The sequence below is a fragment of the Xenopus laevis genome, chromosome 1L (genome assembly GCF_017654675.1).
Source record: "Xenopus laevis strain J_2021 chromosome 1L, Xenopus_laevis_v10.1, whole genome shotgun sequence".
Classification (NCBI taxonomy): domain Eukaryota; kingdom Metazoa; phylum Chordata; class Amphibia; order Anura; family Pipidae; genus Xenopus; species Xenopus laevis.
In genome coordinates, this window is record NC_054371.1 from 223,799,007 (window position 1) to 223,826,511 (window position 27,505).

The 27,505-nt window shown below is 41.5% G+C and overlaps 1 protein-coding gene and 1 long non-coding RNA gene across 4 annotated transcripts in view; one reads left to right on the forward strand and one right to left on the reverse strand.

The window, feature by feature from the left end:
* Positions 1–16,654, forward strand: part of zbtb7c.L (zinc finger and BTB domain containing 7C L homeolog) — a 97,895-nt gene extending 81,241 nt beyond the window's left edge. For 2 of the 3 annotated variants that reach the window (XM_041570269.1, XM_041570267.1), the window contains exons 2-3: positions 7,978–9,150; positions 15,906–16,654. In XM_041570269.1, the coding sequence (XP_041426203.1) occupies positions 7,994–9,150; positions 15,906–16,521 (1,773 nt within the window). In that variant the 5' untranslated portion in view covers positions 7,978–7,993 and the 3' untranslated portion in view covers positions 16,522–16,654. Of the gene's footprint in view, positions 1–390; positions 472–7,977; positions 9,151–15,905 lie in introns of those variants that run through there. The other variant, XM_018267048.2, reaches the window with a different exon arrangement.
* On the reverse strand, positions 332–27,486 carry LOC121395843. The gene is made up of 3 exons (XR_005962727.1): positions 27,354–27,486; positions 1,060–1,141; positions 332–466 (listed from the first exon to the last, which is right to left on the reverse strand). It is a non-coding gene; the product is annotated as an uncharacterized LOC121395843 (long non-coding RNA).
* Positions 27,487–27,505: the final 19 nt, after the last annotated feature.

Consider the following 27,505-nt stretch of genomic DNA (forward strand, 5'->3'; position numbering starts at 1 on the left):
GCAATCAGAATTTTTTTCAGCAGGGCCGGCCTGGGTTTGGCAGCGATTTCTTGAATATTGTCTCGGGTGTGGTTTTTTTTTTTTTTCGGCAGGTTTACAATCCCAGCCTTGGCCTGGATTTCATGTGCTGAATGAAGACACAAGGCTTGGTCTTTTTACCTTCTGATGTGACGTGCTGATGTGGTTGGGTGGGGGGAGAGCGAAATCCTTACAGCGCTTCAGTAGGTGGTGTGACAAGATTAAGAGCCAAAAAAAAATCCTCTGACTTGTTTGGAAATACAGTCTAACCCTAAGGGACTGGGTGTCTCAGCAGTTCTGCATTAGACTCCAGCAGCCGGTGACGAGAGACAGTGTTCCGGTGGTGGTGGGATCCGCATCGGAGAAGGTTCCGTGGAGACATCTGGGTGTTGCATTTGGACAGCCGGATAAATACTTGTCGGTGTCAGTGGGCCGCGATGAGAGATGTCTAAGGTACAGTAAATGTTAGATAGAAACTCCTGCAGACTTGTACTCACTGATCGTGTAACCTTCCAGATGAACTACAATTCCCAGCAGCCCCCAATCACCAAAGGCACTGTTACCCAAACAATAAGCATTAACAGACTCCAACCTGAACTGGTGCCCCTACAAGGCAGCAGCAACACCAATATTTATCGCTATGAGTGATCTGGGCAGCATATATTTGCTTTCCAGATCAATATATATATATATATATATATATATATATATATATATATATATATATGTGCATTGGCACAACAAGGGGTTAACCAGATTCTGAAACTGACTGTGCTTATTTCACTTCACTGTCAGTCTCATCTCCTCCTCGCTGTGCGTGGCATTTAGTATCACGGAGGCTTTTTTTTTTTCCGACTGCCAGCTGCAACCAAAAAAGTTATTAATACAGGATATTTTCAGGAAAATGGATTTTACGGAGTTAAAACAGGCGGCTTCCAGTGCACGGCTTTACAGGGTTAAAAACAAAAAGGTTGTAAATCATAAGCGTTATATAAAGTGCAAGCTTGTGTAAACCAATGAAATGAATGTTTAACCACTTACCTGCCGCAGATCATACAGTCTACAGTCAAGCGCCCGACTGCCACGCATGATAGAGGCTACATTTCCCAGGATCCATTGCATCCTAGGGGGGAAACACGTCATTATTATTTTTATTCATACCATATTAATCTATTTATTCTTTTATTTTTGTTCAGTTGAAGGGGCGTCATTAATAGTTACAGACAGGGGACAGCAAGTAACCAACTGCAATGAATGACTGTAGAAATGAGTGCCCCTGCACTGAAGAGCTTGCAATCTAAATGTATTTTTGAACTATACAAGGCTTTTCTTTTACCGTATTTCTCTGGTCTTTTTTTTTAACAATTTGTTACTATGAGACGGACGACTGTTTTGTAGGAACTGGGCATTACAGGGGGTATGGACAATGTTTTAGGCAGTGGCGTGCCACTAGAGCTGTATTGCCTGGCACGTTGTTAAATACACAGTTAGTTATAAGTGCGTTACCCGCAGCCAATGTCATCGTTAGGAAATATCTTGGTGCAAGACGAACACACACACACACACACACTCACACACACAACCATTGCACCTGAGACAGCACACCTGCTGCAATACCACGTGCCACCAACAGGTGGCAGAATATAGGTGTTCCACTTGCCTAATTCAGCTGGCCAATCCTTTGCAAATAAATATATAATTGGCTGGTGGAGGGGGAGATTTAGAAACAAGGGCAAAGTTGAAAGCACCAGTAAAACCTACCTGCTGACTGGTTGCCATGGGTTATATACAGGTCCCAGAACTCCAAGGTAACTTGGAGTTACCTTGGAGAACTTTATTTATTATAATACACACGTTTCAGTGAGTTATGAGACAGAAATGACATCACTAAGCTCCGATTATAACTGACGACATCACTAAGCACCATTTATAAAGATATAATTTACAGGATATTCATGGCTCTTGTATATTATATAGTGAATAAAGTACCCCCTTTTTTAAAATATAAGGATATTATAAGTTACCGAGGAGTTTCATGACCAAATAAAAACACTAGATAACTTCTAATATCCTCATAATTTGCAACTGGGGGTACTTTATTTATTATAAAACACAAATTGCAGTGAGTCATGTGACAGAAATTACATCAGAACTCACCGTTCATAACTGATGACATCAGAACTCACCGTTTATAAGGATATAATTTACAGGATATTCATGGCTTTTGTGTATTATAAAGATATAATTTACAGGATATTCATGGCTCTTGTATATTATATAGTGAATAAATTACCCCCTCTTGTAAAATATAAGGATATTATAAGTTACCGAGGAGTTTCATGACCAAATAAAAACATATTTTGCAACTGGGGGTACTTTATTTATTATAAAACACAAATTTCAGTGAGTCATGTGACAGAAATGACATCAGAACTCATCCTTTATAACTGATGACATCAGAACTCACATTTTATAAGGATATAATTTACAAGATATTCATGGCTTTTGTGTATTATATACACAAAAGCCATGAATATCTTGTAAATGTATTCACTATATACACATAGATCTAGATGCATTTCTATGTGCAGAATTCTTAAAGGACAAGTCAATGTGCCTAATAAAAGAAAACATCATTCTAAGCAATGTTCCAATATACATTTATTAAACATTTTTTGTGCGTTTAAATGTATATTTGTAAAGTTGCTTAGACTTATGTTTTCCTTCATTAGGCAAAAAAATATTTTTTGGTTTGATTCCCCAGTGTTCCTTAGGGATGCGGTTGGGCGGCATTGCCATCCCTAAAATTTTGCCGACCTAGGCCCAGGCATGAGGACACAATGGCACGGGAGGGGGATAAAAGATGTGAAATGCTCCTGGTATGTTTAATGGTCTGTTCCTCTAATTACAGTTCCTCCTCCTTCCCTCCCACTCACTCTGTAATATAATATTCCTGATAATTATCTGACTGTTTCAAGGGATAAAAGCACAACTAAATTTCCCACCAGACACAATTACACTTAAACCTATGTAACATGTATTTATCTACATTTTTTATTTTTATATTGCTACTTTGTAAGGTAAACACACACACATATATATATATATCCTATGTCTCCTTTAATTATTAATATAAATATAGGCTAAATTATGTAAATTATAATGATATCAGAAGTCACTGAGAAATCTTGTGACCATATAGGCACAAGGATACAGGCTGAGTTATACAGGGAACTCTGAGTATTACTCATGTATTATAAGGGATAATGTGCCCCCTACTGTAAATGATAAGGATATTAGAAGTCACTGAGGGGTTGTTCTGTGACCATATAAAGGCACAAGGCTGCAGGCTGAGTTATACAGGGAACTCTGAGTATCACTCATGTATTATAAGGGATAATGTACCCCCTACTGTAAATGATAAGGATATTAGAAGTCACTGAGGGGTTGTTCTGTGACCATATAAAGGCACAAGGCTGCAGGCTGAGTTATACAGGGAACTCTGAGTATCAACTCATGTATTATAAGGGGTAATGTACCCCCTACTGTAAATGATAAGGATATTAGAAGTCACTGAGGGGTTGTTCTGTGACCATATAAAGGCACAAGGCTGCAGGCTGAGTTATACAGGGAACTCTGAGTATCACTCATGTATTATAAGGGATAATGTACCCCCTACTGTAAATGATAAGGATATTAGAAGTCACTGAGGGGTTGTTCTGTGACCATATAAAGGCACAAGGCTGCAGGCTGAGTTATACAGGGAACTCTGAGTATCACTCGTGTATTATAAGGGATAATGTACCCCCTACTGTTAATGATAAGTCTGGGATAACTTATAGTATTCTTCAATTTTATGCAGAGGATTATTTCAATAAATCATGACGCATGTGGCATCACTAAACAATGATTATATCTTATTCCATCACAAAGCACTTCATGGATCTTGTGTATTATAGATTAAACTATTAAAATTGACAATTTCTGATTGGGTTAGAATTAATTATAAATAGTTATGATATGAGCTTTTGAACTATGTTGTAAAGATGTTTTTTAACTTATTAACTTTTTTAAAGTGTTTTGAAATGTATCAAATTCATATGATTGACGCGGCAATCAGGCAATTGCCGATCGCCAAATCATAGACCCATCCCTGATGTCACGAACCGCCAAGCATCACAACCCCTTGTTTATATAAACTATAGTAGTACTTATCTGTTATCTACTGTGTATCCTTTGCTTAAATGGCTGCCCCCATGGCTACACAGCAGCTTGTTTATATAAACTATAGTAGTACTTATCTGTTATCCACTGTGTATCCTTTGCTTAAATGGCTGCCCCCATGGCTACACAGCAGCTTGTTTTTATAAACTATAGTAGTACTTATCTGTTATCTACTGTGTATCCTGTGCTTGAATGGCTGCCCCCATGGCTACACAGCAGCTTGTTTATATAAACTATGGTAGTACCTATCTGTTATCTACTGTGTATCCTGTGCTTGAATGGCTGCCCCCATGGCTACACAGCAGCTTGTTTATATAAACTATAGTAGTACTTATCTGTTATCTACTGTGTATCCTGTGCTTGAATGGCTGCCCCCATGGCTACACAGCAGCTCATTTATATAAACTATAGTAGTGTTTTTGAAGCAAACACACCAGTTTTACCAGTGAAGAGCAAAAGTACATTACAGTATATGGTCATTTTCATTTTTTTGGTGTTACTGTTCTTTTAAGCATCCGTTCAAAGCCCATCCAGATGTAGGTGGTCCCCACAGCAGCAGCTGGCCTCCTCTATTTACAGATGTCTGCTTTCCCATAGTCCCGCTCTCCCTTCTCCCACACACTGATCATTACAGAGTTGCCATTTGGGTGTGTGGGAGGGTGGGCAGAGATAGCGGCGAGGCCTCACATGCACTTCCTGGGGTTAAAATGAAAACAACCCCCACCACCACCCCCGGCCGGATCATTCCATTCAGTCTCTGCCCTGTCATCTGATCACCAAAGCAGAACCGCAGAGACTCAAACCACATGCAGACAATTATGTATCCAGTTAAACAGATAAAAAGGGAAAGGGAGGGGGTCACATCATCCTCAAATGAGACATGAAATTCCCTTCCTGCAGCTTAAATAATGACTGGCAAGAACCACTGACTGGTAATGACCCCGTGGCTGCTGGGTCTTGTCTAATCCAGTGTGAGACAATTGTAAGAGGGGCTTGTGATCTATTCTCACTCTTTCTCTAGGTGTCGGGGGTTATTTAAAGGCGACGGAAACCCCAAAATAAAGAACAATCAATTGTAAGCAACATCCCAACATACACTCATTACAAATGTTCAATGGTTTGAAAGATATTTACAATAATTGCTATTGTCTGTCCATTTCTAGAGACAATGTAGCAGAAGTCAGCCTTGACTGTATCTTCACAGGTCTGTTAAAGGAGAACTAAACCCTAAGCATGAATAGGGCTAAAAATGCCATATTTTATATAGTGAACTTATTGCACGAGGCTAGTGTTGCCACCCGGCCGGTATTTTACCGGCATAGCTGGTAAAACACCAGCCAAGGCTGGGGCCGGTATTACAAATTTACCGGCAATGTAGCTGCCGGTAAATTTGTAATACACCTAAAAAAGCCCGTGGCCTGCCCCCAGCCTGCTCCAAATTCACCTTTTTTCCTGGGCTTCTTGCCAAATGCGCATGTTTGGCTCCGCCCCCTTTGACGTCACGACCCGGCCAGCCAATACCGCCCCTTTAGCGTCACGGCCTGCCCTTTTAACCCCGCCCCCTCCACCTGCCGGTGAAGATTATTTTAAAAGGTGGCAACCCTACACGAGGCTAAAGTCTCGATCAATGATCCAGGACTTCAAACTTGTCACAGGGGGTCACCATCTTGGAAAGTGTCTGTGACACTCACATGCTCAGTGGGCTCTGATTGGCTGTTGAGAAGCTAAGCTTAGGGCTCGTCACTAATTATCCAGCAGAAAATGAGCTTCCCTGGCTGTAATATAAGCTGATGCTACAGGTTTGCTGATTATTAAATTCTGATGCTAATTGCACTGGTTTCTGTGCTGCCATGTAGTAATTATCTGTATTAATTACTAATCAGCCTTATATTGTGACATTTCTATTCTATGTGTACTGTATATTGTGAGTGGGTCCCTAAGCTCAGTAAGTGACAGCAGCACAGAGCATGTGCAGTGAATCAGCAGAAAAGAAGATGGGGAGCTACTGGGGCATCTTTGGAGACACAGATCTTTACTGCTAAAGGGCTGTGGTTGCCTTGGGCTGGTACAGAAGCACAAAACATCATGTACAACATTTCTAGCTACTTCTTTAGTTAAGCTTTAGTTCTCCTTTAAGTGGGTGGTTCACATTGAAACTTTATTAAGGTTCAAGTTTTGTTTTCCATGAAAATTCAAGTGGATTTTTTGGTTAAAATTCACATTTTCAGGTGAATTTTTTTTTTCTCGAGATTTATTATTCCCTGACCCTGGAAATAGCTTGAATCCAACAATTCACCATCTAAAACTTGTTGAGGTCACGTAGGAGTCAGTGGCAGAGGTCCTTTGAACCATTTGAAGATGTTTATAGCCTTCGTGATGTTAGAGTTTTTTTAAGAGGATTTTGCCTTAAAATTTGAGCAATTCGAGCTTTTTCCAACTGAAACCTCTACAAAATTGATTTGTCGGGTTGTTATCCACGAACTCTCTGATTCAAGTTTTTTTGTTTTTTTAAATTAGAAACCATTCGAGTTTTGAGGTATATGAAACTCTAAAATTCAACCTTTGATAAATAACCCCAAGTGTGCTATAGAAAGTGATATTCTGAGACAATTTGCAATTGGTGTTTTCTTTTATTATTTGTGGTTTTTAAGTTAATTAGCTTTTGATTCAACAGCTCTTCAGTTTGCAATTTCAGCAGTCTCGTTGCTAGGGTCCGATTTCCCCTAGCAACCATGCATTGATTTGAATAAGAGACTGGAATATGAATAGGAGAGGCCTGAATAGAAAGGGGAGCAATAAAAAGCAGTAACAATACATTTGTAGCCTTACAGAGCATTTGTTTTTAGATGGGGTCAGCGACCCCCATTTGAAAGCTGGAAAGAGTCAACAGATGAAGGCAAATAGTTCAAAAACTATAAAAATAAAAAATGAAGACCAATTGAAAAGTAAACACTAAAAGTTAACTTAAAGGTGAACCACCCCTTTAATCAGTTGGGTTCTGCTACATTGTTTCAGGTCAGCACCACCAGGGCAGTGGACAGCAATGGACCCTCATGAGCCAGAACGAAAGCCGAGGGTCGGGTTCAATTTCCGGGTCAAAGCAGGTTCTGGTTGAGCTCTTCCTTCCATTCTCTCCGCCTCTATTGATAGGTGTGCACTTGCCCTGCCCCCTTTGTGACATCAAAAATGGGCGGGTCAGACATGAGTCTACATAGAGTTGCCTTGCCGGGGTAAAGGTTGTGTTTTGGTTGAGAGTGGACAGGTTAGGTCCAGGTGTACTGCTTTCATTACTAATTCATTTTTAATAAACAAATATTTGGAAGTTGCTTAGAATTTAAAAGTTTTCAGTGGATAATTTTTGGGTCTGCATCCCCTTTAAAAAGTATAAGTGAGTTTTATTCTACTCATCAGCTTGTAGTGTGCATAAACATCTTCTCTGTTTATTTGTATTTATACGAATGAGTAGGAGCTGCCATATTGTTTCCCTAAGACAGTACATTTTCAGGGTATGGATTTACGTATGTGGGTGTTTTTTCCCCATACCATTTGAGGGCTGTACTCAAAACTGCTCTGCAGTGCTCAGGACAGTCACCCCTACTTTGTTCCACCATTATATTAGCTCTATCTGGCTCACTATAAAAGCATAATGCAGTCATTTGGGGTGTAAATACTATGGGGTGTAAATGCTACCAGGACCCATAATTTACTTCTCTGCATCTCTCATTCTTTTTTCAGGAAGACACATGAGAATATGGCCAGCACCGATGATGATCTAATTGGTATTCCGTTCCCCAATCACAGCAGTGAGATTCTGTGCGGACTCAACGCACAGAGACAAGATGGCCTCCTCTGTGATGTCATCCTTATTGTTCAAGAACAGGAATACAGAACGCACAGGTCCGTCTTAGCCGCCTGCAGCCAATATTTCAAGAAGCTTTTTACCGCAGGCTCATTATTAGACCAGCCCTATATATATGAGATTGACTTTGTTGAGCCTGACGCATTTTCAGCCATATTGGAATTTGCCTACACGTCCACTCTGACCATCACCACATCGAACGTCAAACATATCTTGGATGCAGCTGAGATGCTGGAGATTCAGTGCATTATCAATGTATGTTTGGAGATCTTACAGACGCCCAGAGACGGGGAAGAGGAAAACGAGAAAGAAGAAGATGAGGATGATGATGACGACGACGATGAAGAAGAAGAAAGAAAAGACTTCATGAATGAGGAAAACCAGAGTGATATCCAGGACTCCAGCTGTCATCAAAGCCCACCAACATCAGACCACCTGGAGGGGCATTATGAAACGCAGAAGGACCTCCCAACACATTTCTCGTCCATGGCCAGTTCAACTGGTCACCAAAGCGCCATCAAAGATTTCTCAATTGAATCGTTACTAAGTGAAAACCTCTACCCCAAAAATAACATTGCCGAGAGAAGGTCAGCCATTTCTCATTTTCTACCTGGTTTCTTCCCCCATCTATGGAACGGTGATTTAGGGGCATTTTCCCAACTCCAAGACCAACCAGAAGACAACGGACCCTTGGATCTTGTGATAAAAAACAGAAAAATTAAGGAGGAGAAACAAGATGAGCTACCTGCACCCCCTTTCTCAAATGATTTTTTTAAGGAGGTGTTTGCCAACCATCCGGGCAACCACTTTGGGCAAATTAAGGCAGAAATGGACTATAGCGCTTATCTCAGCTTCCTCAGTGCGGCACATTTGGGAATGTTTCCTCCGTGGCCTTTGGAGGAAGAAAGAAAATTAAAGCCAAAAGCATCACAGCAATGTCCCATCTGCCACAAAGTCATCATGGGGGCGGGAAAACTGCCCCGGCACATGAGAACCCACACCGGAGAAAAGCCATATATGTGCAATATCTGTGAGGTCCGCTTTACTAGGTGAGTCACGGGCTTCTATTGGGGTGGTTCCATCATTGCTGGGACATGCAATTTCTCTGGGAGTCATCAGTATAACTGCACTAGGACTTCCATTAGAAGAAACTAGACTATTTGGGACCACAGACAGATTAGTCATTTAGGGCATAACATCTGCCCCTGCCAATACAGTGACTCTCTTAAAGGAGAAGGGAAGGTTAAAACTAAGCAAGCCTTATCAGAAAGGTCTATATAAATACATCATTCTCTAAGTAATGTTGCTCTGAGTCCTCTGTCAAAAGAAACAGCACATTTCTTTCCTTCTATTGTGTACTCATGGGCTTCTGTATCAGACTTCCTGTTTTCAGCTTAAACCTCCAGGGCTAGGGCTTGAGCATGCTCAGTTTGCTCCTCTCTCCCTCTCTCCTCCCTTCCCTGCTGTAATCTGAGCTCTGAGTGAGCAGGGAGAGACTCAGGCAGGAAGTGATGTCACACCAAGCTAATATAGCAGCTGCTATCCTAAACAAACAGAGACAGTGTCTAGAGCTGATTATTCAGGTTTGGTAAAGCATTCTGCAGAGTAAATATAGTGTTATATCTTGCACTAGTGTGGTTAATCTATTGGCAATGAACTGTCTCTGTAGCTTTCCTTCTTCTTTAAAGGTACATATTAATGTTGTTTGTAGGATCAGCAGCCCAGAACTCAATCCTTCGAATTACTTTTTCCATTCCACTCGCATGGTCTTCAGGTTCCCAGGGGGCCTATATTAAGGAAGCCTTAGATAGGAGTTTTATGGTCCAACTCTGGTAACCACGTGGGGACACCATACAGGAGCTTGAGGCCAGGGCCACCATTAGAAATCACAGGGCCCCGTGCAAAATAATTTTCAGGGCCACCTAGGCCCCACCCAACACAGCCCCCAAGCCCCACCCCAACCCAGATCCGACCCACCCTACAGTTAAAATTGTGCCACACAGACATCAGCGCAAAAAATCGGTAACCCCCCCCCCACACACACGTTATAAAAAACCATTGATGGTCAGGGCCCCCCTATATGTAAAAAAAAAACTGTTATGCCAGGGCCACCCATTAAAGTTTTTTTTAAAAACTGGTGGTCAAGGCCCCCATACATGTAAAAAAAATTGTTGGTGACCAGGGCCCCCATATAAGTTAAAAAAAAATGCTGTCACCAAGGCCCTCATAAAAGTTTTTTAAAAATCATTGGTGTTCAGGGCCCCCATAAGTTAAAAAAAATGTTGGCACCAGGGCCCCCCCATAAAAGTTTTTTTTTAAAAAAAAAAATCACTGGTGGTGAGGGCCCCTCATAAGTTAAAAAAAATGTTGACGCCAGGCCCCCAACAAAAACATTGGTGGCAGGGGCCTATAGAGTATTACAATAATACATTGTTGGCTAGGGGTTTAAAAAAAATTAAAAACACACATTGGTGTTCAGTAGAATTGAACTTGTGGCTTCAGGACTTCAACTTCACGCTCCTTTCGTGACTTTGGGTCTTTTTGCGGCTTCCGGACTTTAACTTCGGCTTGTTTCATGGCTTTGGGTCTTTTTGGCTGTTCGGGACTTCGGCTTATCGGCTTTTTGGGACTTCGGAAGAGGCAGGGCGGCTTTGGCGCAGTCAAGGGGGGGGCCTGGCTATTTCAAAAAGTGGGTGTGGTTGGTCAGCATACCGCCCCCTAAAATCCTGCCACCCTGGTCCAGGGCCTTGGTGGCCTTTCCTCAAATCCAGTCCTGGGTACAGGAGTACCCCCTGTGCCCCCTTGAAGGCGGCCCTGCTTGAGGCTGCAGGCTGGATAGTAGGTATGGTGAGGACTTTGTGCCGAAAATTCACAAACAGGCTGGAATATCTCTGTCCTAGTTGAAAAATGACAAGCTAGAGCTAGGGCTGTTATTATAACTTTAAAGGCAAAGTACTTGCTGGTAAATCTGCAATTATCAGTCCTTTCCTCCTCTGGCCTGAATTTGTGGGCAGGCCACAAAGGCCTGGGAATAGCAGTGGGGGAGCAGTGGAGAGTAGGTGAGGGAGATGTGAACACGAGGGGGTGTGCAAGTTGGGGGGCTGCAAAGGGACGATAGAGTGCAAGTGGCTTGGTGGGGGAGTTAAATCTGGTCCTGTTCCTCCCCTCTCAAACAGCTCAGAGAGGGGAACTCACTGTCAATGATGGCACCAGCCATGCTATATGAGAAGTATTTGGCCCATTACAGGTCTAAATCTGACATGGAGGAGACTATGGCAGATAAGTAAGACCAAGCCACTATCCCACCTCAAAGAAAAAAAAAACATTTTTTTCTCTTTTAAATAAGTTTATTTAAAAATACCATTCAGTTCTCTTTGTTATTTACCTACAGTTATGAGTTCAATGTTCTAGTTCCATTAACATAATCAGAGCATGTCAATGCCAAATCCATCAGTCAATTGGTGAAAATAGCTAAAAAATTGGCAGAAAATGCTAATTTGGGAGTTCTCTGGTTGAAAATCACCTGCTCCAGCTGCTGGTATGTCTCTACCCTGTGTGCCATAACCCTAAGGCCAAGGCCTCACTTGGATGATACTCAACTTGCAGATAAACACAAGCCGGGAATCAGCAGTAGCCTCCTCTCTCTTCCACATTAAACTGGCTCAGTGTGAAGAGACTCTGTGGGTTTCAGCGAAGAACTGTGAGTTTCTGCATTTTGAGCCGAATTCCTCCAGTCTGTTTACGACAAGCCAATTCATTGTGGATGAGAGAGGGGGCTACTGCCTGTGGTAGGGCAGAAATGAGCCAGTGGATTTCGGCTACCAGTTTTTATTCCCCATGTGGCTCTAGCCTGAGAGTCAGCCCAGTGTGCCCTTGGCCTTACTGAGCTCACAGCACTAAATGAAATAACGAGATTGCTACAATACAATTAATCACATGCCGTCAATCGGATCCTGTGTAAATTAGGCCTTAAAAACTAGATAATACTCCATAATACTAGAGTAAAGTATAATGGTAATCATACTATGTACAGTAAACATCTGCTGCCACCTAGTGGTACATACAGAAAGTTGTGTGTTCTACAATATTCAGCTACATTGGTTCAAGAAACAGAACCAGAGAACAGAAAAGCACGGGCAGATGCTGCTCTCCGTAGCAATTATATTTGCAAATAACTTCATAACCATTGAACAGTTTCATGGATGAATATTGGGAAGTTGCTTCGAATTATATTTTCTTTAATTATGCAAAGAAAAAAGACATTTATGGGTGGAGTTCCCCTTTTAGGCTCCAGACTGTACAGGGTAGAGAAAGAGAATTAACTGAGCTTGACTCCTTCAATAGTGCCACCTACATGGCTACAGATGCAGCAGATTCTATAGAGGCGGGGACAGGGCTAGATGGTTATATAATGGGGTAATTCACACTAAAATGTGGGTCAGGGTCGGACTGGGCCGGCGGGACACCGGGAAAAAACCTAGTGGGCTCCCCCGACCCAGATCCACGATTTGCCGGCTCCTTCCTGCTGCAAACGCCAGAAAAACATAGTGCATGGGCACGCTAGAGCACAAGGTGGGCCCTGGACAGTAGTCCCGGTGGGCCCCAGGCCCCCAAGTCCGACACTGCAAAAAGCGCAATATAGCAGGTGAGACTGTCAAAAGACACACAGCTTTCTTCACATAATGGAGAGAAGTAGCACATGCACCCTGCCCATAGGTACCACTAATGAACTGTACTGAGGATCTGGAAAAAGACATAGAGCACTGGGATGAACAGGTTTGAGCTGCAGGTCATCCAGAATGCTAGGGACCTGGTGTTTTCCAGATAAGGGATCTTTCTGTAATTTAGAACTCCATACCTTAAGTCGTAGGTGTCAACATCTATTAGAAAACCATTACAACCTCTGGATATGTTGGGAGCCCTAAAATTAATTTGCTGTGGGGCCCAGTAACATATAGTTACGCCACTGCCTTAAGTCTACTAAAAAATCATATTAAATAAACCCAATAGGCCGGTTTTGCTTCCAATAAGGATTAATTATATCTTAGTTGGGATCAAGAACAAGCTACTGTTTTATTATTACACAGAAAATTTTTAAAATGTTTAATTATTTCAGTAAAAATGGAGTCTGTGGGAGATGTCCCTCGTAAAAGACAGACTTGATTGGGGGATGCGTATGCCCCTCTTTTATGCAGCAATGCCAGGCTGAGTTGTATTGCCGGATAGTGGCATTCTATCCTTTATTCTGACTGCAAACACCCTGATCTGTTGAAGTTAACAGACAGTCTAGGTGGCCATAGAAGTAACAATTACGATCTTTCTTGGAAAAGATGTTTCCAAGAAAGATCGTTTTTTGCAATAAACACGTGTAGAGCTGAATGGTCAGATATACGGGTAGATATACGGGAAGAAACAATAGAATTCTACCTGTATCTGATGATTCAGCACTAACAATGGCCGATGTTTGGGTCCCTTCAAAGGCACCCGATCAAAATTTTCCTGCCAGCCCGATCCACGAGCCGACCGATATCCACATCTTCTGCTGATATCAGTCGGCTCTTTTCCCACCATACACCATATTGTTCGATATTATCTATGCGTCTATGGCCACCTTAAAAAAGTAACAAATCTGATTTTATAAAAAGGATTCTGAATGAACTGATGTAAGATTGATTGACAACGGCCCTGCTGTCGCCATGTAGTTCTGCTGTACAGCCGCTGGTCTGTGGGACACAACTCTATGCAGTGCCTGTGCCCCTTCTTTTGGCCTCTCTAGACAGCGCTGTATGTTTCTCAGAAAGAGACACAACATTAGCAGTGGAACACTCCATGCCTGGCATATAAGTGCTAGTAACCTTGATGGTACATATCAGCAGTACAATAAATAAAGCCCTTTCCCACACTTGACCCTGATGGAGTTCAGTCCCCATATCTGCCTGAGTTGTCCCGTTATCCTCTTACTTTGTCCTTCACATATAAAAATCTTTTCCTGTTACAACTAACCAAAATGCCTCTGCTAGACTCAACCAGCACCCCCACCAGTCTGCTGATCCCCTGCCAAATTCATGTAAAGGTCACACTCTGTTGTTCTGCCCCTCCTGTATGTGACTTATTACCTCCCCAGAACTGTAGGTTCTGCTCCTGACTTCAGCTGTTCTGCACCGTTCATTACCCAAGGCTCCAAATATCTCTGTATGTAAATCCCATACATTATCTCCCTGACCCCTAATCCAAAGGCATTCCCAATCTGTGGGGTTCCCCCTGCCCTGTAAAACAGGTATGAACTTGGTTATAAAAGGGAATAAATAGTGTGCCACCTGCAAAGTACGAGACACATCAGAATGGCACAATCATTTTACCTAGCTTAAGCCTTTTATTGGCCATCACAGCAGTAAAATTGCTCAAATCTAAAACTTGAACAACCAAAAAAAAAAAAAAAAAAATCAATAAAGTAGTGAGACCTGTTAAACAATAAAGGCAGTAGCTAAAAACCGTTAAAATGTTTTTTTCTACTTCTTGGTAAACCTGGGCCATTACTGGCAAAAATAAGCCAATATCCATATTTCAAGATACAGGTATGGGATCTTTATCTAGAAACCCGTTATCCAGAAAGTTCAGGGAAGGTCACTTCCTTTAGACTCCACTTTAATCAAACAATACTATTTTTTATACGATTTCCTTTTTCTCTGTAATTATAAAACTTTGTACTTGATCCCAACTAACATATAATTAATCCTTATTGGAAGCAAAACCAGCCTATTGGGTTTATTTCATGTTTATATGATTTTCTAGTAGACTTAAGGTATGAAGATCCAAATTATGGAAAGACTCCTTATCTGGAAAACCCCAGGTCCCGAGTATTCTGGATAACATGTACCTGTACAGGTGGAACTTTTCCACATGATTACAATAAGGGGACTACTCTCTATGTAACGAGCATCATTCAGAAGTGCAGTACCTGTTCTGTCCAGTTTTGCTAGGAGGCGCCACTGACTATGATTTAGGATTCAACACATTAATAAAATAATTAAAAAGCACCTGACGAAATAGCACACAAGTCTCTCCTATAGGAAGGGTAACAGGTATGGGACCTGTTCTCCAGAATGCTTGGGATCTAGGGTTTTCCAGATAACAGATCCTTACGTAATTTGGATCTTCATACCTTAAGTTTACTAGAAAATCATGTAAAGATTAAATAAACCCAATAGGCTGGTTTTGCCTCAATAAGGATCAATTATATCTTAGTTGGGATCAAGTACAAGTTACTGTTTTATTATTACAGAGGAAAAGCAAATCATTTTTGAAAAATTTGGGTTATTTGATTATAATGGAGTCTATGTGAGATGTCCTTTCTGTAATTTGGAGCTTTCTGGATAAGGGCTTCTGGATAATGGATCTCTTGCATGTACTTGCCAGATGCACACAATGGAAGCTTAAAGGGGTAGCTCACCATTGAGTAAAGTTTTAGTATGATGTAGGGAGCGATATTCTGAGACAATTTGCAATTGGTTTTCATTTTTTATTATTTGCAGTTTTTAAGTTATTTAGTTTTTTATTCAGCAGCTTTCCAGTTTGCAATGTCAGCCATCTGGTTGCTAGGGTCCAAATTACCTTAGCAATTGATTTGAATGAGAATATGAAATATTAATAGGAGAGGGACCGAACAAAAAAATTGAGTAATAAAAAGTAGCAATAACAATAAATTTGTAGCTTTAAGGAGCATTTGTTTTTAGATGAGGTCAGTGATCCCCTTTTGAAAGATCATCAAAATGACATATTAAGCATTTCTTTCTTTGCCTTGCAGGCAGGACAAGCTAAAGATACACATGCGGAAACACACGGGAGAGCGGCCATACTTGTGCATTCACTGCAACGCTAAGTTTGTTCACAACTACGACCTGAAGAACCACATGCGCATCCACACCGGAGTGCGCCCCTATCAGTGCGAGTTCTGCTACAAGAGCTTCACCCGGTCCGATCATCTTCATCGTCACATCAAGAGACAGAGCTGTCGCATGTCCAGACCCAGAAGAGGGAGGAAGCCGGCGGCCTGGAGAACGGCGAATCTCATGTTTGCCCGCAACAACCGCCAGGAGGAGAAAAATTTCCTGATGATGCCCCCTGGTCTGGATGGGACCATGTGTGCTCCGGGGCCGAGCAAAAAGCATTTTATGGAGGAGGCCAGAGGCATAATCAACCTGCAGGACTTGGAAAGCCAGTTTGAAGACTCCCAAATGAAACTGTTAGAAAAGGCCCATTTGGAGCCGGAAAGGAACGGCAGACTCTTTGCCTATCCGTTATCTCATAATACCGAGACCCTCTCTCCGAGTCAGTTCCTGGTGGGTGGGAACCCTTGGGACCTTTCCTATAACCACTCATCAGTCAAAGAAACAGTAAATAGCTACAGTAAAGCTTTGTAACACGGACTAACAATGTGTGACAATGTACTTTGTAGCTTACGGAATGTTTTATACATATGTAACCCCCAAGAAGGGGGTCTTAAAGGAGAACTAAAGCTTAAATAAGAAGTAGGTAGAAATGTTGTACATTATGTTTCAGGCTTCTGTACCAGCCCAAAGCAACCACAGCCATTTAGCAGGGAAGATCTGTGTCTCCAAAGATGCCCCAGTAGCTCCCCATCTTCTTTTCTGCGGATTCACTGCACATGCTCTGTGCTGCTGTCACTTACTGAGCTTAGGGACCCACTCACAATATACAGTACACATAGAATAGAAATGTCACAATATAAGGCCGATTAGTAATTAATACAGATAATTACTACATGGCAGCACAGAAACCAGTGCAATTAGCATCAGAATTTAATAATCAGCAAACCTGTAGCATCAGCTTATATTACAGCCAGGGAAGCTCATTTTCTGCTGGATAATTAGTGACGAGCCCTAAGCTTAGCTTCTCAACAGCCAATCAGAGCCCACTGAGCATGTGAGTGTCACAGACACTTTCCAAGATGGTGACCCCCTGTGACAAGTTTGAAGTCCTGGATCATTGCTGCTATTGACAAGCTGAAACTTTAGGCTGGTGCAATAAGTTCACTATATAAAATATGGCATTTTTTAGCCATATTAATTTCTAGGGTTTAGTTCTCCTTTAATCGCTGACACACAAATCCTCACCAAAGAGTGAGTGCACACTCACATAAACATGTCAGTATAATAGTGATATACGTATCTATGCCCCCGGGCACTCAGACCCATATATGCATGTACAGTTTTGCTCCCCCCTCCCCCGACATGGGGCGTCAGAAATATTTTAATTTATTATGATTTCAATATCTGAATCCCATTTATTAACGTACAGTGGAAATTGTTTCAAAGCACTTGACAAGGAACCTTTACCAATTTGCTGGTCCTAGTGGTTTACATGTAATTCATCTTAACTGGCGAGGGGATATGTAAAAATTCACACCTGTGAAAAGACATGGATTAAAGGGGAAGTTAACCATTGAACGAACTTGTAATATATGACGTGACAGCGATATTCTGCCATGTATTTGCTTTTCTATTCTGCTTTTTCTGACCCAGATGGCAGGTAAGAAAAATGCACAGACATGCTGTCTGATTATATAGGCTAGTGAGCCCAACAACCAGAGATCAGATGATTTTTGAGACTTTATATTTATTAATGATTTTTTTCTTAATCTTTATGTTTAGGTCCCATCCATCAACCAGTCTTTCATTGACATTGCAGCCTGGTTGCTAGGGAAAGTGGAACCTTAGCAACCAGATAGAAGTAGAAATGGCAAACTAAAAAGTGCATATGTAACATTCACACGCATGACTAGGCATAGGACTAAAGGGGAAGTTAACCTTATATTGAACTTGTAATATATGACGTGACAGTGATATTTTGCAGTGTATTGGCTTTTCTATTCTGCCTTTTTCTGACCCAAATGGCAGGTAAGATAAATGCACAAAAATGCTGTCTGATTATATCAGGCCAATGAGCCCAACAACTAGAAATCAGAGGATTTTTGAGACCATATATTTCTTGATGATTTAAAAAAAAAATGTATGTAATTAGGTCCCATTCATCGTCCAGCCTTTCATTCACACTGCTGCCTGGTTGCTAGAGTAAGTGGATCCTTAGCAACCAGATAGTTGAAAGGTCAAACTAAAAAGCTGCAAACCAAAAAAAAACCCCAACATTTAAAAACAAAACAAAAAGGTATTAAAGGAGCCAAGACAGTAGCTAAATATACAGACACATTACTTCTAGAGGTATCGGACCTGTATCCAGAATTCCCAGGACCTGAGGTTTTCTGGATAAGGGATCTTTCTGTAATTTGGATCACCATAGTCTACTAAACAATGATTAAAATATGAATTAATCCCAATAGACTGGTTTAACCTCCCAATAAGGATTAATTATGTCTTAGTTGGGATCAAGTACAAGATACTGTTTTATTATTACAGAGAAAAAGAGAAATCATTTTTAATAATTTGAATTATTTGATTAAAAAGGACTCAATGGGAGACGGCTTTCCCATAATTCTGAACTTTCTGGAAAACGGAGTTTCGAAGCCGGTTTGGCCAGGAGGGGACTGCAGATTTTGGATTAGTTAGAGTAGGGGAGCTGAGAGGAGCGGATCTGAGGGCAGAACAATAGGGATTACAAATTTACCAGCTAATACATTGCCGGTAAATTTGTAATAATGGCAACCATATCTGTAGGCCGTGCTTGTCCCATAGGGGTGCTGTGCAAGACTGCAGATACTACTGTCGGACTGGGACACCAGGGGCCCACCAAAAGACCTTATATCAGGGGCCCACTCTCAGTACTATTATAATTCCTCTCCTCACTCAACCTCTATTCTGCTAGTCTCTTTTCTTTACATACTATTATCTATTATTCAATCTATTTAGTCTCTTTGTTCTCATAGAAATAGGTAATGGCCATGAAATAGGCCAAATGTTTTGAAGCAGGAGGGTCCACTGACACCTGGGCCCACCGGGAGTTTTTCTGGTATCCCTGTGGGCCAGTCCGACACTGGCAGATACAAAAGCTTTATGGCACAGAAGTTCCAGATATGCCTCATTGTGCTTCTCTTCATGCCCTACCGATACACAGAATGAGCACTCAAGAGCTTACAATCTACAGTGGCCCAGCAGGGACAGACCTGTGGCCTGGTTAGTGGGGATTTATGTTAAACTTAGAACTCCAGTTGCATTTTGGAGGGTATTCCCTATACGATTCTAAGCTTTGTACATACATGGCTGGTGATTCTTTTTTTTTCTTTTCGTGTTTCCCGTGCATACAATTCGGAGGGGTTTTTAATTATCCAAAGAGGGAAAGTACTGTACGGTGTCAAGAACTTGAAACTAACGTTCGACTCGTTGATGTGCTGAAGATCATTACAAATTATTTTTCTATTTATCATAAATTTTACGTGTTGACTCTCTGTAAAGATATATAGAAAAATTAAAAAAAAAGTCTGCCTTAGTTGATTAAATGGAGAAATGTGCTTTGTAAATGGGTTTTAATTACCTTGTAATATCATTCATTTAATGTACTGTATATATTGTCATGAGTCGCAATTGCTGTCATTCTGAGAATCACAAGCACAGCAGCTTGGTTTTTCATACTAAGCAAATATTAAAGGAGAAGCAAAGGATCATTCACCCCAACTCTTACCCCATCCCGCCAGTGCTTATAATAACTTACCCCATACCTGCAAACATTTTGAAAATAGAAAGCAGGACAAAAAGTTTTGCTGCTCGCAGCAAAGCAAACTATTTGACCCAGCCCATTTTATAGCCACACCCCCTAATTACCACGTCCATTTTATGAAATTTGGCAGGGTAAGGACAGTTTGAACACATTTCTGGTGGTTTTAGGGTCAGGCTTTATGTATTATTACAGTTTTCCTAATGAAGGTGAATTGCCCTTTAAAGGGGTTGTTCACCTTTAAATTAACATTTAGTATGATGTAGAGAGGGATATTCTGAGACAATTTGCAATTAGTTTTCATTTTTTATTATTTGTGGTTTTTGAGTCATTTAGCTTTTTATTCAGCAGCTCTCCAGTTTGCAATTTCAGCCATCTGGTTGCTAGGATCCAAATCACCCTAGTAACCATGCACTGATTTTAATAAAAGGCTGGAATATAAATAGGAGAGGGCCAAATAGAAAGATGACGAATAAAAAGTAGCAGTAACAATAAGTTTGTCGCCTTACAGAGCATTTCAAAGCTGGAAAGAGTCAGAAAAAGAAGGCAAATAAGTCAAAAACTTTTATTATTGTAAAGTCCAATCCAGAATGTCAATAATGATAATAATCACTGGACTGATTGTTTTACTAATTGGGTTGTACTATGGGTGAAGAAGGCGGGGATTTGTGGGTTTAAAGGTGAATGTGCACTTGATTCTGTATCCTGATGAAGGGAGGGTTTCCCCCCTCCCTTGAAACGTTAATACTGTTGGTAGCAAAATAAAAGGGGTAAGCTCCCCGACTGCAAACAATTGTGTGTGCGCATCCATTTGAATACGTTTGCTGTTGCTAAGGGACCCGGCCAGGTCAATGGAGGACCAGCACATCCAGTGCAGTGGAAGTGAACTACAGGTGTGCGGTTGAATGATTACATCTCTCTGCCAAATGCCAATTATCTTTTAGAAACATTGTATCTTTTTCTGGTGTTAGTGCAGGAGATAAAAAGAAAGTCGGGACATTTCAGTAACAATCCAGGACTGCTGGTTGAGCGCTCAAAATCGGGACTGTCACGCGAAAAACGGGACAGTTGGAAGGAATGTTTACCTGATTCTCCAGGTCAGTGATACTGTTAGCAGAAAACTGCTCCAGCCCGGGGACTTCTCAGTGAGCAATGTAGATTGTCTTTTTGCTTCTTCCATCTTTACCCAGAAGTGTATGTGCAGTAGAGTTCGGAGTCCGGGGCCACCGAAGAAGAACGAAGAAGATGATTGTACAGTGTTACTCATACAGACTTACTCCAGGACGGTGAAGTTTTCAGGTGATTGTAATAACTGGGCGGTGCTATCATTGACTTTTAGTATGTTATAGATGTATGTTATTAGTATGTTATAGTATGTTTTATAGTTTTTTAAATGATTTGCCTTTTTCTTCTGATTCTTTCCAGCTTTCAAAATGGGGGTCGCTGATTTTTTTATTACTTATCTTTCTATTCAGGCCTCTCCTATTCATATTCCAGTTTCTTATTCATATCAGTGCATGGTTGCTAGGGTAATTTGGATCCTAGCAACCAGTATGTTACAGAGTAGCTAATTCTAAGCAACTTTTTATTTGACCTTCATTTTTTCTTCTTTATAGTTTTTGAATTATTTGCCTTCTTCTTTTGACTGTTTCCAGCTTTCAAATGGGGGTCACTGACTCCATCTAAAAACACCTGCTCTGTAAGGATACAAACATATACTTATTACTAATTTGTATTACTCTTCTTTCTATTCAGGCCCTCTCCTATTCATATCTAGGGATGTAGCGAATGTCGGAAAAAATGTTCGCGAACATGTTCGCGAACTTCCGAACAAAAATGCGAACGGTTCGCGAACGTCGCGAACCCCATAGACTTCAATGGGAAGGCGAATTTTAAAAGCTAGAAAAGACATTTCTGGCCAGAAAAATGATTTTAAAGTTGTTTAAAGGGTGCAACGACCTGGACAGTGGCATGCCAGAGGGGGATCAAGGGCAAAAATGTTTCTGAAAAATACATTGTTGACACAGCGCTGCATTTTGTGCTGTAAAGGGCAGAAATCACACTACGTCACTCAGGTGATGTTTCTGGACACGGAATGTGAAAAAGCTCACACAGCTAGGTGGCAGTTGTTTGAAAATGAAGAACACACTGGGCAAACAAATTGAAACAATGCCTGCAAGGTCAACGTATACACTACAGCAGTGGATACGGAATATATTATTGCTGCTTGAAAAACGTCACTCAGGTGGTGTTTCTGGAGACGGTATTATTATTGATATTTAGACAGAATGTGAACAAGCTCACACAGCTAGCTGGCAGTTGTTTGAAAATGAAGAACACACTGGGCAAACAAATTGAAACAATGCCTGCAAGGTCAACGTATACACTACAGCAGTGGATACGGAATATATTATTGCTGCTTGAAAAACGTCACTCAGGTGGTGTTTCTGGAGACGGTATTATTATTGATATTTAGACAGAATGTGAACAAGCTCACACAGCTAGGTGGCAGTTGTTTGAAAATGAAGAACACACTGGGCAAACAAATTGAAACAATGCCTGCAAGGTCAACGTATACACTACAGCAGTGGATACGAAATATATTATTGCTGCTTGAAAAACGTCACTCAGGTGGTGTTTCTGGAGACGGTATTATTATTGATATTTAGACAGAATGTGAACAAGCTCACACAGCTAGCTGGCAGTTGTTTGAAGAACTCACTGGGCAAATAATGCCTGCAAGTGCACTACTATTGGTGCACTACTATGAAGAACAGCAAACAGCACTGGACACGTTAAAGAACAGTGAGATAAGTAAAATAAAAATATATATATATATATTAAAAAAAAAAATTACTCTGGTTGGTGCTGAACTACTAGGAGCAGCACACCAGTCCCACTCCCCAACACAGCTAGACTAATAGCACTGGGCTCTTATAGTAGCAAAGTAAAAAAACAAAAAAGAAAATAAAAGCAGTCCTTACAAGGACTATTGGGTTACAGGCAGCAGTCAGCAGATGAGAGATCAGCAGCAGTGCCCACAGCAGCTACATACAGAGCACTGCAGTAGAAGGTAGATTACTAGCCAGCAAAGCAACCTAACCTAAAATGTCCCTCAAATCCCTGCAGACTTCTGTCCCTACAATACAGAGCAGTATCAAAACGATTACTAGCCAGCAAAGTTACTATCAACTGTCCCTCAAATCACTAACAGCTCTCTCCCTACACTAGCTCTTCCAAGCACACACAGGCAGAATGAAAAAACGCTGCAGGGCTTCAGTTTATATATGGAAGGGGAGTGGTCCAGGGGGTGTGGGGGTGGTCCATGAGGGAGAGCTTCCTGATTGGCTGCCATGTATCTGCTGGTCTGGGGTGAGAGGGCAAAAGCGCCAGCTAAGGCGAACCCAAATTGGCGAACGTCGCGCGTCGTTCGCGAACATTCGGCGGACGCGAACACCCGATGTTCGCGCGAACTAGTTCGCGGGCGAACAGTCCGCGACATCCCTATTCATATCCCACTCTCTCATTCAAATCAATACATGGTTGGCAGGGTAATTTAGACCGTAGCAACCAGATGGCTGAAATTATAAACTGGAGAACTGCTGAATGCAAATCTAAATAACTCAAAAGCCACAAATTACTAAAAATTGAAAAACAATTGCAAATTGTCTCAGAATATCACTCTCTACATCATACTAATGGTCAGATTCATCAAAGGTCGAATTTCGAATTTATGTGAATTTTTTTTACTGTTAAAAATTCGAATATACTCACAACCCGAATGGGAGGTTATGTAAGAAAAAAATTGAACGTATAATATTTGATCAAATAGTCCCGACCAGAGAATTCGAATCGAGTTTTCCCTCCGAAAAAATCTCGAATGTCAAGAAGGCAATTAACATATTCACAGAACCTCTGCCATTAAATTGTAAATGAACTTGGCAGGTTTTAGGTGGTGAATATTCGAATTACAACTGACTCCAGGGTCGAGGTGTGATAAATCTCAAATTAGAAATTGGGGGATTAAAATTTGAATGTGTGAATTTTTACACCAATTTGTTTTTCTCGAAAATTCGAATTTACTATTCGACTCTTAATAAATCTGCCCCTAAAAGTTAACTCAAAAAATATGGCATTCTCCAGCTCTGTTTAGGCCCTGGTGTTCCCTAGCTTGTGAGTATGAATGAAGGATACCTGTGAATGAAGTGCAGTACTCAAAGGCAGCAACAAAATGCATAGAATCACATTGTTTTTAAGCCATTACTATAGAAATTAATGGGAAGATTCTCAGTATTTGTCGCCAACCCACCAGACAGGGACCTGCTATGCCATTACCCTTAACTGAACATACAAATAAAGATTTCGTAACCTACATTCTGGGTCAAATTGGGCCGATCCACTTGTTTAGCTTGTTTTACTTGTTGGGAGAGGACTGCACCAATATGGAACAAGCAGGCACGTTTCAGGGGCTGCTGCCGCATCGCTAGTGCAGTGAGCGCTATTGCGCTCGCTGCGCTAGAAGAGCCGAAATTTCCGTTTTAAAAAACGGAAATTCGGCTCTTAAAGTTACCAGAGGCGGCTTTTTGCCGCCCCTGGTAACTGGCCGCTCCGTGCCGCCTGAGGCAAGATTCTCACCTTGCCTCATGGCCGGAGCGGCTCTGGGAACAAGAAATGGGGCCACCTGCTAAGAAATATTGTGAATACGGTGCAAATGGAAGCTGCCTTTCAGTACTTAATAGGGATGCAACGAATCCAGGATTCGGTTCGGGATTCCGCCGGGATTCAGCCAGGATTCAGCCTTTTTCAGCAGGATTCGAATCTTTCTGCCAGGCCGAACCGAATCCTAATTTGCATATGCAAATTAGGGGCAGGGAGGGAAATCGCATGACGTTTTGTCACAAAACAAGGAAGTAAAAAATGTTTTCCCCTTCCCACCCCTCATTTACATATGCAAATTAGGATTCGGTTCGGTATTCGGCCGAATCTTTCGCGAAGGATTCGGGGGTTCGGCCGAATCCAAAATAGTGGATTCGATGCATCCCTAGTACTTAATAGACAGTGGCCAAAGATAATGAAATAAATATATGATTATGAATATCAGGAATTGAAAGGGTTACCTTAGCTGTATTGCTGATTAAAAGTCAGGATTGGGAAAACAGCGGGATTCTGTGAGTTGAGGAAGATGCAGGTTGGACTGGTGCTCTGTGCAATCCCAGAAAGTCTGGGTCCCTGGGTGGGAAGTTGCTTCTCTTTGTTTCAGGAGTCAGAACCAGTGGTGCAAAGAATATAATCAGGCTTTCAATAGCAATTATATGTCAGATCACTTTAAAACCATTGAAAAGTGTAATAGATGTATATTGGGTAGTTACTTCAAGTGACATTTTCTCTTTCGATAAACTATTTTTGGGTGCAGTCAGACACAGGGTTCCTCGGGGCATTCATTGGGGGTGTGGTTAAGAATACCTGGGCGTGACCTGTAAGAATCAGGGGAATGGCCTAAATGACATGTTTTCATGATATTTCTTATACTTCTGTCGCACAGACTAAAACACAAAACAGGGTGCAAATACATTTCCTTGGTTTTAGTGATTTTCCACTGACACAAAAAAAAATATATATTGGGGGTGTCTCTAAGTGCGATCCCCCAACCATCTGCCGACAGAGCAACATTACTGATTTATTTGGGCCGGATATTGGCTGAACCAGAGCAAAAAGCAGGTGATTTCAAAAGAGTATTTTGCCTTTAAAGGGCCAGTAACATCAACATTTTTTCTATTTTTTCTAAAAAAAAAATTTGTTACTATTCAACGAAAAAAAAAGACAAATTAAACTTTAAAATAGCAAAGCCTTTATTAAGAAATAACTTACAGAAACTCCACTGCCGCTCCTCTTCAGAAAAGGCGACAGGGCGACCATCCATCCTGCAACGCTAGATTTCTCCTCCCTGGCTATTCACAGACAGGATGCGGCTTCTTCTCCTCCTTGTTGGATTCGGTGCCCAGCAGATTCTGGGTGAAGAAAGAAGATACCCTGGCAGTAGTGGTGCGCTGGGCTTCTGTGGGTTTGCTGTGTCGCCTGCATTGCACGAACGGGTCGCTGTTGGGCAGGAACATGTCTGTCTGCTCATGTTGTTCCCTCCCCAGTCCCCGCGCTCATCCCAGACACTCTTCTGGCGGATATGCCGCTCTGGGCAGCACTGTGTGTGGCTCCATGTATCTGAAACAAGTGATCACGGGGAGACCCCATGCCCGCGTATGGCCGCCTCTGAGCAGACAGACATGTTCCTGCCGAACAGCGACCCGTTTGTGCAACGAAGGCGACACAGCAAACCCACGGAAGCCCAGCGCACCACCACTGCCAGGGTGTCTTCTTTCTTCACCCAGAATCTGCTGGGCACCGAATCCAACAAGGAGGAGAAGAAGCCGCATCCTGTCTGTGAATAGCCAGGGAGGAGAAATTGAACGTTGCAGGATGGATAGTCGCCCTGTCGCCTTTTCTGAAGAGGACCGGAAGTGGAGTTTCTGTAAGTTATTTCTTAATAAAGGCTTTGCTATTTTAAAGTTTAATTTGTCTTGGTGTTTTTTTTTTTCATGTATAGTAATGAATTTTTTTAAAAAAAAAAATAAAATTTGATGTTACTGGTCCTTTAACTTAACTTTTAGTATGTTATACAATGGCTAATTCTATGTAACTTTTAAGTTGCTCTTCATTATTAGGGATGGGCGAATTTGACCCGTTTAGTTTAGCCAAAAATTAGCCGCCGGCGAAATGTCGCCGATGGCCATTAAAGACTATGCACTTCTAGTCTATGGGCGTAATTTCTGCAGTGAAAAAATTTGCCTATCCCTATTCATTATGTATTTTATTTTAATTATTTGCCTTCTTTATCTGACTCTTTCCAGCTTTCAAATGGGGGTCACTGACCCCATCTAAAAAACAAATGCTCTGTAAGGATACAAATTTATTGTTACTTTTTATTCCTCATCTTTCTATTCAGGTCTCTTCTATTCATATTCCAGTCTCTAATTCAAATCAGTGCATGGTTGCTAGAGTAATGTTGACCTTAGCAACCAGATGGCTGAAATTACAAACTGGAGAGCTGCTCAATAAAAAGCTAAATAACTAAAAAACCACAAATAATAAAAAATGAAAACCAATTACAAATTGTCTCAGAATATCCCTCTCTACATCATACTGACAGTTAAAGGGGAAGTTCACCTCTCAGTAGACTTACAGAGCATTTTTTAGATGGGGTCAGTGACCCCCATTTGAAAGCTGGAAAGAGTCAGAAAAAGGCGACAACAAATTCAGAAACTATAGAAAATAAATAAAGAAGACCAAGTGAAAATTTGCACTGAATTGGCAATTGTACTTATAAGTTAACTTAAAGGTGAACCAGCCCTTTAAACCCAACAGTTGAAAAGGACTTTAAATCCAAAGGAAAACACCTCAGACCAAGCTGAGACATGATCACCACATTAATAGCGATTTCAACACCTCAAGGGATAGTAAACAGCTTCCCTGTTACTGCGCACGCGCAATCTTCCGCTTTCGCTCGCCGCCTCACCTGTCAATCACCGACGAACCTTGAAAGCCGCGCCAAACTCGTCGCGACAGAGTGGGCTGACCCGCTCTCCATTCTCGCCACACCCTCAGCAATATGTGCGCCAGACGTCACTCGGCCGAGGGGAACGCCTTCATGGAACGTCGATGGGCGGA